General features: G+C 40.6%; 1 protein-coding gene across 5 annotated transcripts; it reads right to left on the reverse strand.

Annotated features, from left to right (window-relative positions):
* Nucleotides 1–615: 615 nt before the first annotated feature.
* On the reverse strand, nucleotides 616–17,335 carry LOC115425700 (kinesin-like protein KIF2A). 5 transcript variants are annotated; one of them, XM_030143400.1, is made up of 22 exons: nucleotides 17,128–17,335; nucleotides 11,422–11,516; nucleotides 10,917–11,039; nucleotides 9,298–9,352; nucleotides 8,901–9,017; nucleotides 8,615–8,659; nucleotides 7,229–7,329; nucleotides 6,961–7,056; nucleotides 6,810–6,864; nucleotides 6,533–6,695; nucleotides 6,291–6,381; nucleotides 6,074–6,137; nucleotides 5,885–5,976; nucleotides 5,459–5,601; nucleotides 5,133–5,337; nucleotides 4,872–4,982; nucleotides 4,718–4,785; nucleotides 3,956–4,081; nucleotides 2,981–3,128; nucleotides 2,338–2,439; nucleotides 1,901–2,036; nucleotides 616–1,648 (listed from the first exon to the last, which is right to left on the reverse strand). In XM_030143400.1, the coding sequence occupies exons 1-22, from the start codon at nucleotides 17,186–17,188 to the stop codon at nucleotides 1,563–1,565; spliced, it is 2,283 nt and encodes a 760-aa protein (XP_029999260.1). In that variant the 5' UTR covers nucleotides 17,189–17,335; the 3' UTR covers nucleotides 616–1,562. The 5 variants fall into 5 exon arrangements, with proteins under 5 accessions (XP_029999260.1, XP_029999261.1, XP_029999262.1 ...); XM_030143401.1 differs by lacking the exon at nucleotides 8,615–8,659; XM_030143402.1 differs by lacking the exon at nucleotides 3,956–4,081.
* Nucleotides 17,336–17,864: the final 529 nt, after the last annotated feature.

Genomic DNA, 17,864 nt, shown 5'->3' on the forward strand with positions numbered 1-17,864 from the left:
TCACAGTGGATTTACAAAAGCACAAAACATTTAGTAACAGGTGTAATATTAAAATTGCACTTAATTTTAAGACATTTCCTGTTCAGGTTGTTCAGGTTCTTCACAGTTTTTGTGAAAAGATAGTTTGGAAACTTAAACATTTTCATGTAATTTTACTTTTTTACACACAGACAAAAAATTGGGAGTTGTTATAACAATATTTTACTGGTCTGACCCACTTGAGATCAAACTGGGCTGGATGTGGCCCCTGAACTAAAATGATTAATATCCTCAGTGTAAATTTAGCATTTCACAAATTCATCCCATGGGCCAGATTGGACCCTTTGGCAGGCCGGTTTTGGCCCACAAGCTGGATGACGCCCCCAGCATAGACACTGACAGAAAAGATGTTAAAATTAGCATAAAGCAGTAATGTGTGCTACATTACAGTGTTATTTTTAATTGATTTGGGGCCATAGGTGATGGTCACCGGATTTGTTTCTCTGCTCTCATCTCTACACTGCTGCAGACTCACTTCCTGTCCATTCGTGTAGCCACATAACATTCACAGGATAGGGTAGGAGTGTAGTGTTGATGGGGACCTTGTGTCGTCATAACCTATGACAGGAAGTTAAGTCAGAAATGAAACACATGAATCTTTATTACTTCATCCAGCATTACATCCGGTGCAAACACTGAGCAACATAACCAGTGGTAGGTCAGTGATCTTCACTATACATTTATTAATAGCTGTTTTTCTAGTTGTTTTTTTTTTTTTTTTTTATAACAAAGTGTTAAAGAGGGTTGGAAAACATGATTTACATGAAGTAAGAGTTATGTCAGTTGCCACCTAGAACGACATGGCACAAACTGAAATAAACTACAAGTAAAAACTTGGGGACACAACGAATGAAACCAACACAAAAAAGCAGCTCGATGTGGCTAAAGGCTTCTTCCAAACGGCTAAAACTTCTGAGAAGGAAGGAAAAGGGAGACCAGGTATAATGAGAGAGCTGGCATCAAAGGATCCTAAACCAACATCACTATGAATGATTGGCTGCCATGAGCCAACATACGACAGGGTGACTATACAGTGCCAACTGAAGACCCAAAGCATGAAAACTGAGGACAGAAGCGTACATACACTATCCAAGTGCACATGCAGACATGTCAGCCAGAGCAACCAGAAATTAAACACTGGTTTTGTGCCGGAAACCATTAAAACATGTTGGAGATCTCTGAACAAACCAGGTCAAAAATGTTCTTTTCAAAGAAAGTACAAACAAGTAGAAAAGAAAATAATTTAAGAATTAAAAGGGAAACTAAACATTCTTCATGAAAAACCCTACTTAAAAGGAAGGAAAAACAACTATTTATCCTTCCCATGTTTCTGACAGGAACATAGTGAGTAAACAGCCAGTTTTGTTAGGAATGGGATATAAGAAATGCAATTCCTTGAGCCTGTTGGTACATCAGACAGTCTTTTTTACGTTTTCACAGCTGCTTTAAGCAGCCCAAGTTGTGCCAAACCTCTAGTGGTTATGTTTTGTTATGTGCCACTTAAACCTCTTCAGCCTTAGTCTCTAAAGGGCACGTGGCCTCTTGGGGTTGATCTGCTTACTGGCTTGCTCCTCCTCCTGGAGTGCAGAGCGGAATGACTTCACCTTGTCTGTTACAGGAAAGACACAGAGGAAAGATCATAAAACGTCATTAGTGTTTTAATGGTTTTAAAATGGAAGAGCTTGCTACTACTCAATTGTCTACTGAGAGGAGCTAAAATGTACCACAGAGGCAAACTGGTCACATCCCAGTGTCATTTGTTTTATTTTACAAAACCTTCAACAGGATGTAGCAGTAGAATTAGGGCCACTGAGTGTTAGTGCATACTACATAGTAGATGCACATACATAGCGCATCATACCTCGGAGCTCGGTGAGGATGTCTATCTTCTGGTCGAGGATCTGCTCTAGCTGAGTGGCATATGACTCCACATCATAATCCACCTCCTCCGTCATCTCCAACAGCACCTTTTCATCCTCCAGCCACCGGATTGATTCCTGCACGCACACGCACGCACGCACACACACACACACACACACATTTATTCAAGAGATTGGGCTTCCAGAGTCAGCAGGGAAAACAGGCAAATAAACCTTCATTTGTCCAAATGTTGACAAATGTGATCAAGTTAAATAGATTATTCTACAAGAAATGACAGATTTCACTTATGGTTAATGTGCTATAACAGTAAAAATCCAACATAAGGAGAAAATCATACGAACTACAGATGGTATTTCTCTGGCTTCATCTAAGTATATATGGACAATACAAAAATTAACTTTTCATTAACGTTCTGACCTGGAAAACAGCACGGTGGTCCTCCAGGACCTGCTCCTCCATCTCCACTAACTGAGACACTGCCTCGTGGAAGGTGAAAAGTTGGGGTGACACTTCCTCCTCCTGAAAGAGACAGATGTAGAATAAGCCAACTTAACTTCAGCACCACAAAAACTAAACACAAGATCACACCTGAGATCTGGATTCTAGTACAAAGTGCTGCTTATTTATACATCATGCTAACTGTTTAAAAACCTAAGTTTTCTTATTATCAACATCATCCCTGGTTGATGGTGTGTATGTATATTGGATGGTTTTGGTAAAGAAAAGGGCAGTGATATATTTAAAGCACAGTTCAGACAAAAAATTCCCTACGTAAGTGAAAAACCTGTAAATACTTGCAAAGTGCTGTTCTGCAACATCCTGTCAGTTCCCACCAGCTCAAGTAAATGAAATAGTGCATCATGGATGTGATCTTTTCTCTACATTATCCTAAAATGGTTTTGTCTTTTCAAAAATCTTTGGTCTGAGGTGGGCCTTACTGAAGATACAGACACTGTACTGTACAGGAAGCAACATCAGACACTCCTCAATAATTACAAAGAGCTGTTTTAAAATGACACAGAGGGAACACTGTTTAAATGAGCAGACTGTGCACACTTACATTCTGCTCACAGAGCAGCTTGAGGTCATCTCTCTGTGGCGAGATGCTCAGCCATTCCTCATCCAAAAGATCTAGCTGGTTGACAGCGTGGATATTGGGTCGACCCCCCTCCATGACCTGGTTGGGGTCCACTGTCAGTTCCTTTACCCTGCACGCAACAACACATTGAGCTGGTTAGGACCAGATCTGTCACAGCACAGAGCTGCGTTTAGTACGGCTTCTTCGGGGGTATGGCGTTAACGGACAGGGTTGAACAAGCAGTCACACAGGATGGCAGCAGTGACATCATGCATGGGATCACATGACTGTTGGCTCATCTATTCATTCTGTTACAGTAAACTGATAGTTACCAGATAGTGAGGTTAACATGGATGCATAATTCAATACATGTCATCTGTGAGAGTGTTGCATATAATCATTTTCAGACTGGAATGTTGATGGTCATGGTGTTTAATGAGGCTTCACTGAGCTGCTGAAGGGTTATTGCCTTGTTCCCGACCTGCAAGTACACTGCTAATTAATTAGGACTGTGTGAGAGGGATTATCTAGTCAGAGTTGGCTCAAACACGAGCTCATCCTGAATGCCCCACTGAAAAGCTTCATGGACGTTTTAGCTTTATTAGTGGTGCCAAACAGCAGGTGACACCCTATCAAGTCAAGTAGTGAACCACTCTGTCTTCATTCTGATGCATCACGACTTCTAGCAGCTCAGCACGAAATAAAGACACACCCACACAGACAGACACATGTATTGTTTTTGAGGAAGTGCAAAGAAAACATTTATGTCCAAAGAAAAGAAGCAGACGCAGAAGAGGAAGTGGAAGCAGGACAACATGCGGATGAAAAGTGACTCAGGGATGATGTGAATGGAGTGCATTCATGTTTTCATGATAAATACCTGGGAGAAGCACATGCATTGTGTGTTTTGTGTGTGTACAAGAGTGTGCGAATGCTATGCATTGGGGAGTGCTTGACCTGCTGGGAGAGGTAGCAGCAAAGTCATCATACTCAAAGGTATTGGTGGGCGAGTGGTCAGGGCGACTCCCTTGGCCGCCCTGGGAGAAGGGAATGTCCGACGGACTAATCCCAAACTCCTTCACTCTACACAGAGACACCGGCCACACCAGTGCACAGAGGAGCAAAGGACGGGAGAGAAGAGGGGGAAAAGCAGGAAAAAGAAAGGAGAGAGGAGACAAGAGAGTCAGACAGAACTACAGAGAGCCTGTAGAGAACTCACAAACATCTGTTTAGAATAGGACTGGGCAATATATTGCATTATTTAGAGTTTTTGAAGAACGTGAAAAGTAGCTAAAACCCCAAAAACAAGATTAGTGTTTGTGCTGTTGTTTCCTTGGAAGCACCTGCACGTGTGAGCTTTGCTCGTCAGTAACAAGCCTGAGTGATCAGAGGAGCTTAAGACGACAAACTAATACCAAAGAAAGGTAATCACACCTTATTCCAGTCTATTCTAAATGTACGAAAGGGTTGCAGCATATTTACGTTTTGTCTTAAATTCACTGAGAGACACAAAAATTTTTTCCAAACCACCTACAGGAGAAAAAACCCCAAAAATACAAAACATTGCCCAGCCCTGATTTACATTGCAAAATTTATTAGAGTTCATGTGAGTGTACAAAAAAGCAGATAGTATTGTAGACTAAAGAAACTATCACTTCAGATGACTGCACAATGGCCACTCAATCCCTCTGACAAGAGGTTAGGTAAATCAATCCTAACCTGTTGGCGTAGCGTAGCGTGTTCAGTGTGTTCTCACAGGATGTCATACCAGGAGAGATTGTTGCAATCTGTCAAGACATATAGAGGACGATTCAGACCTAATATTTTAGAATTATGAATAGATGCAATAAAAAATACAAGTCTTAGAACTGACCATGCATGTGCGTGAATTTTCTCCAATGAAGGAGTCTCGTAGGACCTGGGTCAGCTTGCTGGCTCTGAATGGAGTATGAGGTTTGTTACGGCCGAGAGCCCTGATGCACTCCTGACAGAACAAAGGAAGACATGCATCAGTATGATACCATTAGTGTTACACCTACTCCTAATCCACCACTACTACCCAAAAGAACATTTTGGGGTGTTTTATCTCATCGGTTTCACAGAGACACAGCCATCACTGTCATTTTACACAAACCTTCAGGGCCAGCAGGCTTTTGTTGATCTCTGCCCCCTCCAGACGGGTCTGTCGGTCTGCACTTGATGTATCTGCGCCTCTCTCATTCCCTGCAAGGTCGATAAGGGAGAACTTGCCGTGCATCTTCCCCTTCCTCCGGAGGATGATCTGGAATACTGCGTGGCTGCGAGATGAGTGGGCGTTGGCTGATGTCTGCCCTGACGTTCTGGAAATGAAACACAAGAATGAACAGGAGGATGGTACAACGTGAAGTTGAAAGCAAGAAATGGATAAAGAGTGGCCAAACTCATTGGCCATAATAACAGAGTTCTTTTCGGTTGACATACCTGCAACTGTTGCCCACTTCTATGAGTTTCAAAACATCCTCTGTGCACTTGACCTCCTTTTCTTGAAGCCCAACAACTTGCACTTGCTGCTTCCCGTCTTCCAGCACCCTCAGCTTAGCTTTACGATTCAGCAGGTCAAATACCTGACCACACAATCAGTCAATCAGTGCAGTTCACAGTGTGTTACATTGTCTGAGCAGGTGCTAATAGGACAAAATGGGTGTAAACTGTAATAAAGTGAAATAAACCTACAGAAAAATGCACCCGATGACAATGATGACTACTAATGACCAAACACAAGATAAATTAAAATACAATTATATAACATTGACACAATAAATAAAATGTTAATATATATTCAGCCTACTACAATAAATAAATAAAAGTAAAATAGAATAAAACATATTGTCATTACATGACGCCTACCTTTCCACTGTAGATTTCAAAGAAAGTGGCATACACCTGGAGATCTAACTTCTTGTAATTGGGCTTCTTCAACATGAGAAATACATCCCGAGCTGCATTTAAAGTGACAAGAGAGATCAAAATTGCAACCAAGGCAACAAAACCCCTTTTATTAAAAGAGAAAACAATATAAAGTAATGAATTGCTTACCAGCAAGGGCATAAATTCCTTTTGAGCAGTCTTGGTTCTTCCCAGAAAAATCTCCACCCATAGTCTAAAACACAAACAGGTAAAAAAAAAAATTCAACAACCGAATCCTGAGATAGTACATAATAGAGAAAGATAACAAAACTTAGCATAAGATAGTTCATTTTTCTTGTTACTGATGTGGTTTTGGCTTTATAAAGAGCTCCAGAAGGTAACTCACATGTGTTTTTCCACTGCCTGTCTGACCGTAGGCAAAGCAGGTGGCCATACCCCTCTCAAAAATAGTCTCCACTAGAGGTCTGGCAGTGAACCTGTATGAGACAAAAGACACGTTATTTCACAGGGAAAAATCGTGTCATTGCTTCAGACATGTGAACAATGCAGGTGTGAGTCAGTGAATGTTTTACAACCACTAGCCTCACAGCATAATAATTACAACAAGCAGCTGTCAACCAAACAAACCTGTAAACCATCTCATTGGTAGTGCTATCGTCAAAGGCGTAGTCAAAGCGGAAGGTCTGGTTCTCCAGGTAGCGGGTCAGGTCTACTTTCTGTTTGGGTTCATGAACCATTACCACATCTTTACTGGGAATGGTAATAACATCCAAATCTTTCATGGCCAGCTCTGGAACACAGGAGAGAAAGGATTTTCAATTCCACAGACCAGAAAAGACTCGCATATAACACCTCAGTTTGAAGGAAACATGTTAAACAAAGTAGAAGTTATGATGGCCTTTACCTTTCTTGTTTAGGGGACGTTTCCTCACACAAACACATATTCTGTGCTCTTCAATCTGGACAAAATGTGGAGAAACCAAATCATGATATTGTTCAACATATAAAGACAATCAAAAGAGAAGATAAAGCTATATGTATATGTGTCTATTCACCAGATCTGCTGTTGTCAAGGGCCGGTAATCTAAGCTGGCTCGGAAATCTCTGATCATGTACATAATCTCATAGTTAGGGATGGTGGTATCCACTTCCTGAAAGATGACATGAACACACAGATTAAGAATCCAGCTCATTACCCATGAGAAGAATTGTTTTCTTATTTTCACTCTCCAGGTCATAAGTAGTGACATAGTCATAATAATTGTCCAGTCATCGCTTTGACTGGACAAATAATAACTAGCATGGAGAACAACACTGATGTACCTGAGCTCTCTTCTCCCTGAGCTCTTGCTGTTGAAGTCGACGTCTCTCTCTCTTTTCCTGCAGTTTTTCCACCTCCTTCACGCAGTTTGACTTTCTCCTTGCTGCCATAAAAATAAGATAAACAATAACCCTCTTACTGTATATAGTATAAGATGATGGCATTTTCTCTGGTTCTCTCCATCCCACCTCTCTGTTTCTTCTGTCTCATCAGCCTTGAGCAGTAAGTTTCCCTCACTGACTTGGTCTTCTTTTAAACAGAACTCTACCTTGGGCTGTTTCCAACAAAGCAGAACACTGATTTAGCAAATACAAATTAGCAGTGGCTGGCACTCAGTGCCTCCAGTATAACACTAGCTCCTCTCACTACATAACCAACAAAGGGTCTTTACAATGTGTTCAAAACCAGCTCTTCCCATTTATGCCTCTATCTACATCCTAAAGCCTAACTAGACTTAGTGACCCACTGCTCAGAATGTAAGATATCTGCTACATAAAACTAAATAAAAAAGAAAAGGTTTCAGGTGATTAGACAACCATTCAGTGATCAAATACAAGGTCATTACAAATCTCTCTGCACAGCAAACCCAAAAATTAGTGTTGTTTCAGGTGAATGTTACCACAAAAAATGATTAGTAACCATACCCAAATAACACAAGTTAGCAAATATGTAAGTAATAGCAACTTCTGATTCTTTGCAGTTTATAAACTGCTTTGTGATTAGGTCTGGCCCACAGCTACAGCCCCAGCATCCCACTGCAAAGCCTTTCAAAACCCCTATAACACAGGCCCAGTGTCCTGCTGGCACCAGTTCCTGAGAACCCAGACTATGAGAGCAGGGGGATTATTAATCTGCTTTAATCTGGGAGGAGAAGATGAGCTGGGTCAGCACCAGGACAAGGAGGATATTAGGGATGTGGCATGGTCACTACTTGTGGGTACCACAGTCTTACAGGATGCCTGTGGGGAGCCGAGGGTAAGGAGGGGAAACAGATCGTTCCCATCCTTCTCCTCTGAGCTCATCAAATAACACCAAATACAGTGGAGTGAAGAAAAAGGTTATTGTTGTGGTCTGAGCCAAGAGGAGTAATGCTCAAAGTCAAAGGCTTTTCCATGTGTGTGACTCAGCAGAATCCAGACGGGGAAAAGACAGCAAAGTCAAACAGTAGCACAAACTTTTTTTTAAACTCTCCTAATACCCAGAAAGCCTGTCCGCTTGATGGATTGAGTTTATTCTACATCACCACCACACCACAGCTCTAAGTAGTATCCAGCAGACATTTTGGGCATACTAACACCTAGAGACTAGTGGATTTTCAGATAATATCAGAGTTCTATTTGAATCATGACAAAGCACATGGGGCAGGGAAACATGCAGGTGATACATACAAAGCTGTCCCAACTCCTTTCTGGATATCGGATGATGTGAGGACTCTGTGATAAACACGTGGTCAACAAAAACATGAGAAAAAAAATCTTAAGCCTAAATCACTAATATCAGTAATTGTCAAAAAGCATCTTCTGTTTTTATTCTAACATCAGGTTAACAACTGCTGAGGATCATTTATCTAAAAATGACTGATTTAGGTGAGAACATTCGCAGTCAGGTAAGTTTTGGTGTTAATTAGGTCAATAAAATATTAAGTAAATGTTCTAACTGGTTGGATCAATTTACCGTTCTGTAGCTGCTGTTGTGTCTGCGCTTGAGTGGGCTGTGAAGGCTGCTGGGATGGAGGTGGTGGCGCAGGCTCTGGTTGTTGAGGCTGCAATGGTCTAGCCCGGGTCGGGACCGCTGAAAACACAAGGACCAAGTAACTCATCACTTTTGGGCCACAGATCTAAGTTTGTCTCTGGTTTTACATCTTTGTTGAATAAGATAAGAACAGAGGTAAATACAGTGATGAAAATATATATTATTGTAATCCAGCATAATTTGATAATATTGACAATGAATACAGTGCCATAGTGCCTCTATTCACCAGCTCCTCTGATGGAGGGAGCAAAAGACATCAGTTTTTCTTCCAGATCTGACAGACCTACCATATGTAACAGGAGCACTGTAAAGAACCCACCTCTGTTATCCCTGGACGGAGTGTCATTCTTAGGAGGTGCTATTGTCCGCCGGTTCTACAAGAGCCAACAAAAGCTATGTTAACCCAAAAATCAGAGGACTGCGGTTTCGAACGGCAAAGGGTTCTAATAGCACATTTAATGGCCTCTCAATAACACATGTTTATTCCCCACTGGTCACTTTATGTGGTAGAAGAAGGAAAACCTGTGAATCAGAATCAGATTAGTACGAATTATGCATATTTTTGAGAAAACACTACCACTTTGTAAATATATATGGTGTCAATAAATGTTATAAATAGCTTTAACATCGTGTAGTTTGCTTTTAAAGATGATCTTTATACATGTTTTAGTTCTACTTCATAGCTTTTTAATTTACACCTTACTTAAAGTTATTACAGGCTAAAACCAAATTCCTGGCCAGTACAAAAACACAATGTACAATGTACACTGTGATGCAAAATGATGTTGTGATGATGCCCTAATTTTTGTCACAGGTGTCATTTTATTCATTTTAAAATGTTACCTTTTAAAACAAACTGGAATACATGATTAAAGCTGTGACGTTTATGAAAATAATCCTTGTAATTCGTGAATAAGCAGTCCTAATCTTGTGAGAACCACACACTGTGTACTTAACAGCAACAGTTCAGAGGTTACCCTTGGAGGGTGCTGGTTCTTTAAAGCAACACTATGGGGATTTTCAGCCTTCAAACTATATTTGCAAGGTCATTTTGGTGGTACAACAACTCACAATAGGTTCAATTACACTTTCGTCATCACTCCAGAGCGTCTGTATCGCCTGCACTGACACTATGCAACTTCTGGTTTGGGGTTGTAACCCAGACACAAAAAGAACAAAAAAATTTGACTGCTTTACGGCATACGTCACATCTCCCCTCCACCTTCAGAAGATGAGGCAGGTAAACGAAGTTACGAGTGAAGGAAAGCTACAGACAGGCTAACAGTCATGGCTGAAGCAGCAAGAACAGCAAAGAGGATAAGGGTGTTGTCCGAAGAGACGAAGAAAAGAAAGTGTGAGTGATAAAATAAGAGGGAGGACTAGGGTGAATATTGGCTAAGCTTTCACTCACTGGCATAAGTTGAAAGAGGAGGAGGATGCCCCACCGATGGAGACCTGGCAGTGTTACTGTTGGACTAGTAAGTATAAATTCTTCTATAAATTCTTCTGCATTTAAGTTTACTATGTTTCAGGCCATGTTAATGAAATATGAATATGGTGACCATGCAAACAGCATTGGTATTACAGTAAAACTATGTTCCCACAATGAGCAGTTGGTTATAGGCTCTTATATATATCTGGTCATTTGTCTTTTTTTTAATTTCTGTTATTTTTAAAAATAAAACAATAATGTTACAGACAGTACCGTTTCTTGACTTCAAAAGACTGACAAAAGTTCCATGGTGTTGCTTTAAAGATCTAGCAAACTGCAGCCACAAACAATAAAGACCTGATTCAGACAAAGACATTTAGAAAGCAATAATGTGATTAAAAAACTTGAAATGCAGGGATTTAATCAACGTAAAAGGAAAAAGTACGTAAGTTGTATTTCCATCTATGTGGTCCATATCATTCATTGCTATAAGGTAGCATGCTCACCTTTGCGATTTTATTGACTTTCACAGATGTTGGTGTAGGTGGGGGTGGAGTCTCTGGACTAGGAGCGATCTCCTCTTCTGGGGCTACATCTGGGTTAAGTGCAAATATGCTCTCCAAATCAATCTGTCAGGAAAAAAAAAACACACAAGTTTGATGCAACTTTGGGACTTTCAGAAACCTGGAATAACATGATGCACCTTTCACAGTTTCTTAGCAGGTTATACTAATAGTTAAATTTCTATTATACCGACTATGATTAAATAAAGAACAGTAAGGCAGTATTGGTGAGTACAGATGGTGGGGGACAGTTGGAAGGAGTTAGAGGTTGACTGAGCTCATGCACATCAGGTTACAGAGGGTGATGTCTGCTGGGGCTGTAGTACATACAGGCTGGTTGTGTAATCCTCACAGTTCTTGAATGCCTTATGATGCATTATTCATTGCAGCAGAAAATAAAAGCACATGCTGCTGGTAGTGCCTTGAGTGGTAATAAATGGCGGGTTACCTCTTTCCCTTTTGTGTCTCCATTTTCTATCCATTCCACTGTGACGCTTTCATTGTCCTCATTCAGAGAGGTCACCATCGCCTGGTGTATACGTCCTGTGAGAAAAGAAAAAAAAAAAAATCAAAGAAAGCTGAAACATAACACATCAGACTGGTAGATCCACACTAAAATGAAAGGGACAAATGAAGAAAGGCTTAACATTTATTTTAACTCTTTCTTTCTCTCACATAAGCACATCACAGCACATAAAGTGGATTCCACTAATCCCTCTACGTGTCAGTAAGGTAATGCATTTAGGTGGGTAAATTACAAAAAGCCTAATTACCACCTGTGAGCCAGATCAGATTCAACACTAGTCTTGTTAAATTTCCACTTTGTTTTTAATTTACAGATGTGGCAGAGATGTTTCAACAGGAAACACCGATTTTGCTATGTTCATGTTTCCATCTGCAGTGTCATCTGTTATCGTATCATGTTGTATACATGTAAAGATATTGGTTTTTGTATATGATGTAAATAGTAAAGAGGTGCTTTAAGCATCAGATAATACCAGAATTAATTTATGTCTTAATTTTCATATAAAACAGGGTTCTCTACACATCTTCCAGAAAAATATGCTTGAATCTTCCTCACATAATATGCATCAGAACTAGTAATGTCCTGATCTGGATTTTTTTTTTGCTTCCAATCCGATTTTTGGGGGGATTAGTTTTGCCGATACCGATCAGATACAGACTTTTTACAATAAAATTTTGATTTAAATATGGAGTCATTATTTAGAGATTATTATGCTATTATTTTACTTAAGATCACAATTGGGCTGAATGTAGAACCTGAACTAAAACAAGTCTGGCACCTTTGACTCTTAATAACTTTACTATAGCTAATTTTTGCACTTTATGAATTCATACTGTGAGACAAATTAGAACCTTATGTTTGCCACTGTTGTAGCGCGTCTATGGACAGGTCCATCCTATGGCAGGCCATCTCTGTCACTATTCGCCACTCCCACAACACGTCTGGTCATTAACCATTAACCATAAACCACCAAAACGCCGTAAAAACGGCGTCCAAACCACAAAACGCCGTATTTTATGGCGTCATGTACTGGCTCTTTAAAACACCATATTTTACGGCGCTCTGTGTCACTTTTGACGGCGTAAAAAGCAGTGTTTTCTTGTATTATTTTCATCTCCACTCCCTGGCTCTCACAGCCACTAAAGTTGAACTCTCATCAGCCAATAAGTAGAAGAGAACAGACAGACCACACCAATTTACCGCTGATCTCCTTTGCTGCTGATTGCATCTATTTCTTACCTGCTCTAAGGAAAAACTCTTCCACTAATTGTCTCGTATGTTTCATATGAGAGCAAGGTAATAGCCTTAGGTTTATCTTGGCAAGTTCTGGTCACACATTACAGAGTATCACTGATAGTACAGAAACAAGCACATCTGCTGCTGGTAACCTGTAAGGGTTTTCTCCTGCTCACAGTCTGCAGTTTAATAACCCCAGCTGGAAAAAGCCTACTCAGCTGTCCCACCTCTGTGTATGTGACTGTACACTGTCAATTCCCAGCTCGGTCCAGAGAAACAACGTGTTCCTGTATCCATTATTCAGAAACACACAGGGACCTGACGAGCAAAGATGCTTTTAGTGTTCTCAACTGCTGAACATTTCACAGATTTAGCTTACAATGGTTTTGTGATGGCAACATACAAGCCCCTTTTACACAGCACTACTGTTAAGGGAATATTTTGCCTTTATTCCAGAATGTCTGTCTAAATGAAATGGTGGGATCACTTGGTCCCACCTTTATTGCGGTTCTGTAACGCCTCTGGAGGTAGTAACAGGGCTGTGATAAAGGTGGACTCATGGGCTAGGGTTAGGGCTAACCCTAACGGCTGGAATAAAAACCAGCTGGTATTCCCGACGTGCAAGTTGTATGTCACACTATACCGCTGCGCTGCGTCACCGCCTCTTTGATTCCGGAACGCAAGTCTGATGTGTAAAAGTCCAGCCTGTCTCACTTCTGTTACTCCTTTGGCTTGGCTGTGTAAATCGGAAAAAAGGTTGGATCACCATCTTACCTTTTTTAAGGACTCTCTGTGTAAAAGTGGCTACAGACACAAGACTAATCTGAGCTCTGAAATACAAAAAGCCACAGTTTAAATGAAAAAGTTAACAAATCAGAAAATACTATTGGTATCAGTAGCAGCTATCAGCCAAACGAAAACAACAGTAAAACAATACATAATCACAGCAAAAATCCTCTTTACAGTCAGCTGATCTGCTACTACAAGTTTTTACAACTCTCTTAACTACCGTTGGAGTGGTTTGTGTAACTATATAAACGTTTTGCATTATAATTCAGTGACAACTCATACTATGGAGAAGCATTGCTTTGGAACATTTCTCAGGGCATTTACTGAGATGTATTTCCTTCGGTGTGTCAACTCTCTGTCCTAGCAGGTCTCCTTCAGTATCAACTACAAATGTGCACCTTGAGGATGTCAGTAGGCCTTGGCAACAGTAAAGGCAGCTGGAACATAAACATGTGGTGCTTGATGCTTCACCTCCACTTACAAAGAGTGTTATAACACTGAGCTGAAAGAGGGCCTGGGGTACTCAGGAGATTACTGCAGGGACATATGACAACCAAGGACTAAGAAAAGGAACCTTCTGATCATAATACTTTCCTGTCAACATTTTACAAGTAATGGAATAAGAGAGATGAATAAGCAACAGGCCAGATTCATACCATGAACTTGGCATGAAACCACAACTCCCTGTGGGGTCAGCTACTATCTCAAACCACTTTACATCAAGTTAGTATTAATTGCAAGTTAGTATTTTGCAGGGTGCTTGTTCTGTCAACCAGCATAAGGGAGCTTACCAAGTCTTTCCTGTTAACACTAAACCATGCTTGACATTGTGATCTAATAATGCTACATTGACAACCAGGACAAGATGCCCAGGCAAAAACAGGTTTCCTCCACACTAGGGTTTACTGTAATAATTGCATTCACATCCAGAAAGGAATAACACTATACTGAGGCATATTTTAACTGAAGATTAATGTACTCACTAATCACTTCAGCATGAATAATAGATCTTCAGCTGCTGTAAAATAGGTATCAAGCGCTGGGTATCAAACTTAAATACTTTTTTGGCACCAATGCACTGCATATCATATCGGACATTGAAAAACAGCCTGTTCCGAACCAAATTTTCATACTTACTTAAGGAGTAAATCTGCTTGTACTAAGACCCAGCAATGCTAGTTAGTAGCCTGTCTAATGATGTAGTGTTACATGAACACATTGTTAATTACCTTGACACCACAGTCTAATGTGTCCTGCCAGAGTTTCATAATTAACGGAGTGGACAGGTTTGGACAGCAACGTTACTCACAATGTGAATAAATGAAGCTGTGTGTACCATATTGCCTGGCAAATGTGCATACAGCTGCAAACAGGGAAACCAATTGCTTTTATTTTCTGCTATTATATTATAAACATGCTTTGACTGGAGTCAACTACATTGGGAAAAATAAGTTTAGAACCTTCATGTTATGACACTGCTTTGCATGTATAAAAATACCAAAGAGCTGAAAAATACAACTCATTCATTCACTTTCTTTTTGTTAAAATGAATGTTATAAAACAAGTCTCAAAAATTATTAAAGAAGTTCATCAAAGTTAAAATGATCAAGTCACAAAATATGAAGCTTTATACTGGCCTAGACAGGAACATACAAGTTCACAGCAGAGTTCTGTATATTAGGCCAATGCACATTGGCCTTTATCTTCCTCTATGAAAAGGCTGAAATGCTAAGTAACACAGTGGCTTGACCAACAGCAGCTGATCAACTGATTGCAACTGAATGCACTGAGTCCACAGTGTCCCACTTTTACACTAAAACCTGGCTGAATTAGTGAGCCAACACCTCCCAATAACTGAGAGGGGGCTTAAAGGGGGTGCTTCAAGCTCTGCTAAGCCTGGGGAACAAACAAAGACTTAAAGCATCACTTTTACTACAACACCAAAAACACCCTTTGCTAAATTTTGAGACCTTATCACAAAATATTGATAATATTATTACACAAAATATTACACACCAGAATACCGGTATCCAAGAAAAAAAAAAAGATGTTCATTATTCTAACAACATAAGGCATTGCAATCATAACAATTAAGGATAAATTAAGCTCATATATTGGTTAGTGTTAAAATGTAGTCTAAAAGGGATCTCTGACTGTAAAGGGAAGACAACGCATAGGAAGAGAGAGAGTGAGTGTCCTGGCAGGACTGAGGGAGCTGCAGCAACAGATGGGGTGGTGGCTAAGAGCATGATTCTGGCTTGAATCTGAACCAGCCTTTACACCAACCCCCTAGAGAGAGGGCAATCCCTGCTCCTGGTGAAACACCACCCAGGAGGGAAATGGACAGAACCACTTCCCTTTTCAGGCCTGAAACTATTGGCTGTGACAGCAGCCCTGTCCTGGAGACAGTAACATTAAATGATCCATGAATGGCAGACTTCAGGACATCATCATCATCACTGTCTACAGTTTGTTTTAAAACACACCCTTGCCAAACTGGCCTTAACCTCTTTAATCAATTGCTGTGTACAAAAGTGTATTTGTTTATCCATAACATTATCATCACTGGGTGTAGCCTAATCCTGGAAGGGCCAACAGGAATGACACAGTCCTCCTGGCTGCCTGTCCCTGAAGCAATGCTGTACAACTACACAAGGCAGGCAGAATAAAGCTGACATTCACAGTCACAAAACAAGCCGCCCTTAGCCTTCTCCCTTGTGTTAACCCTTAAAAACTGAAGCTCCAATGAGTGTATTGTATCTCAGTTTGTTCCCGTTGGCAGTGAACAATAAGCAATACTTCTGCAATGAGCACACAAGTTGACATCAATAGACGCCTCATACATTAGCTACTGCTTGTTTGTGTCCGTTTTTCATTAAGGAATCACACTACATATCATATCATCTTTATGAAGGATATGTTCTTTGATACAGAGGAAGGCCTTCTTCGAGAAAGTGTCTATTAGCGGTTAAGCTATCCAACAAAAACCAAACCTGTTTTAAGACCTCTGGACTTCCCATAGCAACAAACATTGGATTTGTTGGCTCAGTAAACATTAATAAGCGAAATCAATTACTTAAATGAGTCATAAATTACAGCGAACGCACAAACAGCTGTTGACTGGATGCATCCTGGTTACGCTAGTACCCCAGCGTTATTGCTGTAATAAAGCCGGTAACATTAGCGTTAGCTGTTCAGCTAATCTCCGGCTAATGTTGCTCTCTATTAAACTAAACCGCTAACGTTAGCTTGGTTGGCTAGCTAGTGTTACATTCAAATTTAGGCATGGCTTAACCTATTAAAGTTCTTTAAATACACAGTAAAAACCTATGCTAGTATTGTACATTAAACAACATTATTTCAGTCATCAGACTCTTAAATGAAGCGAGCTAATAAATGTAAGGGTACATTGAAAGGCTTTGGCCGTTGCAAGGCACTCCGCCTGACAGCTAACATTACCGTTTTCCTGCAGCTAACGTGAGAAGTTACGCTCTGCAGACTGAACAACGGTTGCTGTATTCAACAGCACCGCAGCAACAAAGATCCCTAACAACTTAACGCTACACAGTACAACGGGAAAAGAACAGACAGGGTGAAACTTACCATCGCTGCGCTTTATCTCCACATAAGTACCGACGACAATCTTCCCAAAACCTGACGCCATTCTACATTACTTAAAACATTTACTGAAATAGAGCTAAAGACTTATTGTGACCCGGGTGAATGCAGCTTCCAGTGTTTGGCAGTCTTTGGTCGGAGAGGAAGATGCAGGCAACAGAATGAGCTAGCATTACGTAGCTAGTGAGGATAGCTGCACTACTTCCGGTCCGCCACTTTCAAAATAAATACCGGCAGCTTCTCTCACGTGCAGCCTTAACTCATGCTTGAACCTAGAAGAGCCATTTGAAGAGATCTATATGGTAGTAACTTAGACTAGGGGTGTCAAACTCATTTCAGTTCAGTAAAGATTATTATAATGTAATTTTACTTTTTTCTGCCGTTATTGTTTTGCTGGTCTGGCCCACTTCAGGTCATACTGGGCTGAATGTGGCCCCTGAACTAGAATGAGTTTGACACCCCTCATATAAACAATACTCCTAAAGATATAAATGGGCATGCGCAGTAGACCCCCTTCCTTTACAAGAGATAGGAGAGCCTACAGCAGAGTCACAGTGGGTAACCTGGATGTTACTTTGACTGTGTCTCAGGAAAGACAACAACGATGCAGATCAGATCTTCTGTGAAGGAGGAGGTCTGTCTGATGGAGTTGTTCATCCAGCAGTGGTCGTTTTCCAACAGAACTAGTTGATCCAGAGGCAGGTACATATCCACTTCCTGTC

The sequence above is a fragment of the Sphaeramia orbicularis genome, chromosome 9, assembly GCF_902148855.1.
Source record: "Sphaeramia orbicularis chromosome 9, fSphaOr1.1, whole genome shotgun sequence".
Lineage (NCBI taxonomy): Eukaryota > Metazoa > Chordata > Actinopteri > Kurtiformes > Apogonidae > Sphaeramia > Sphaeramia orbicularis.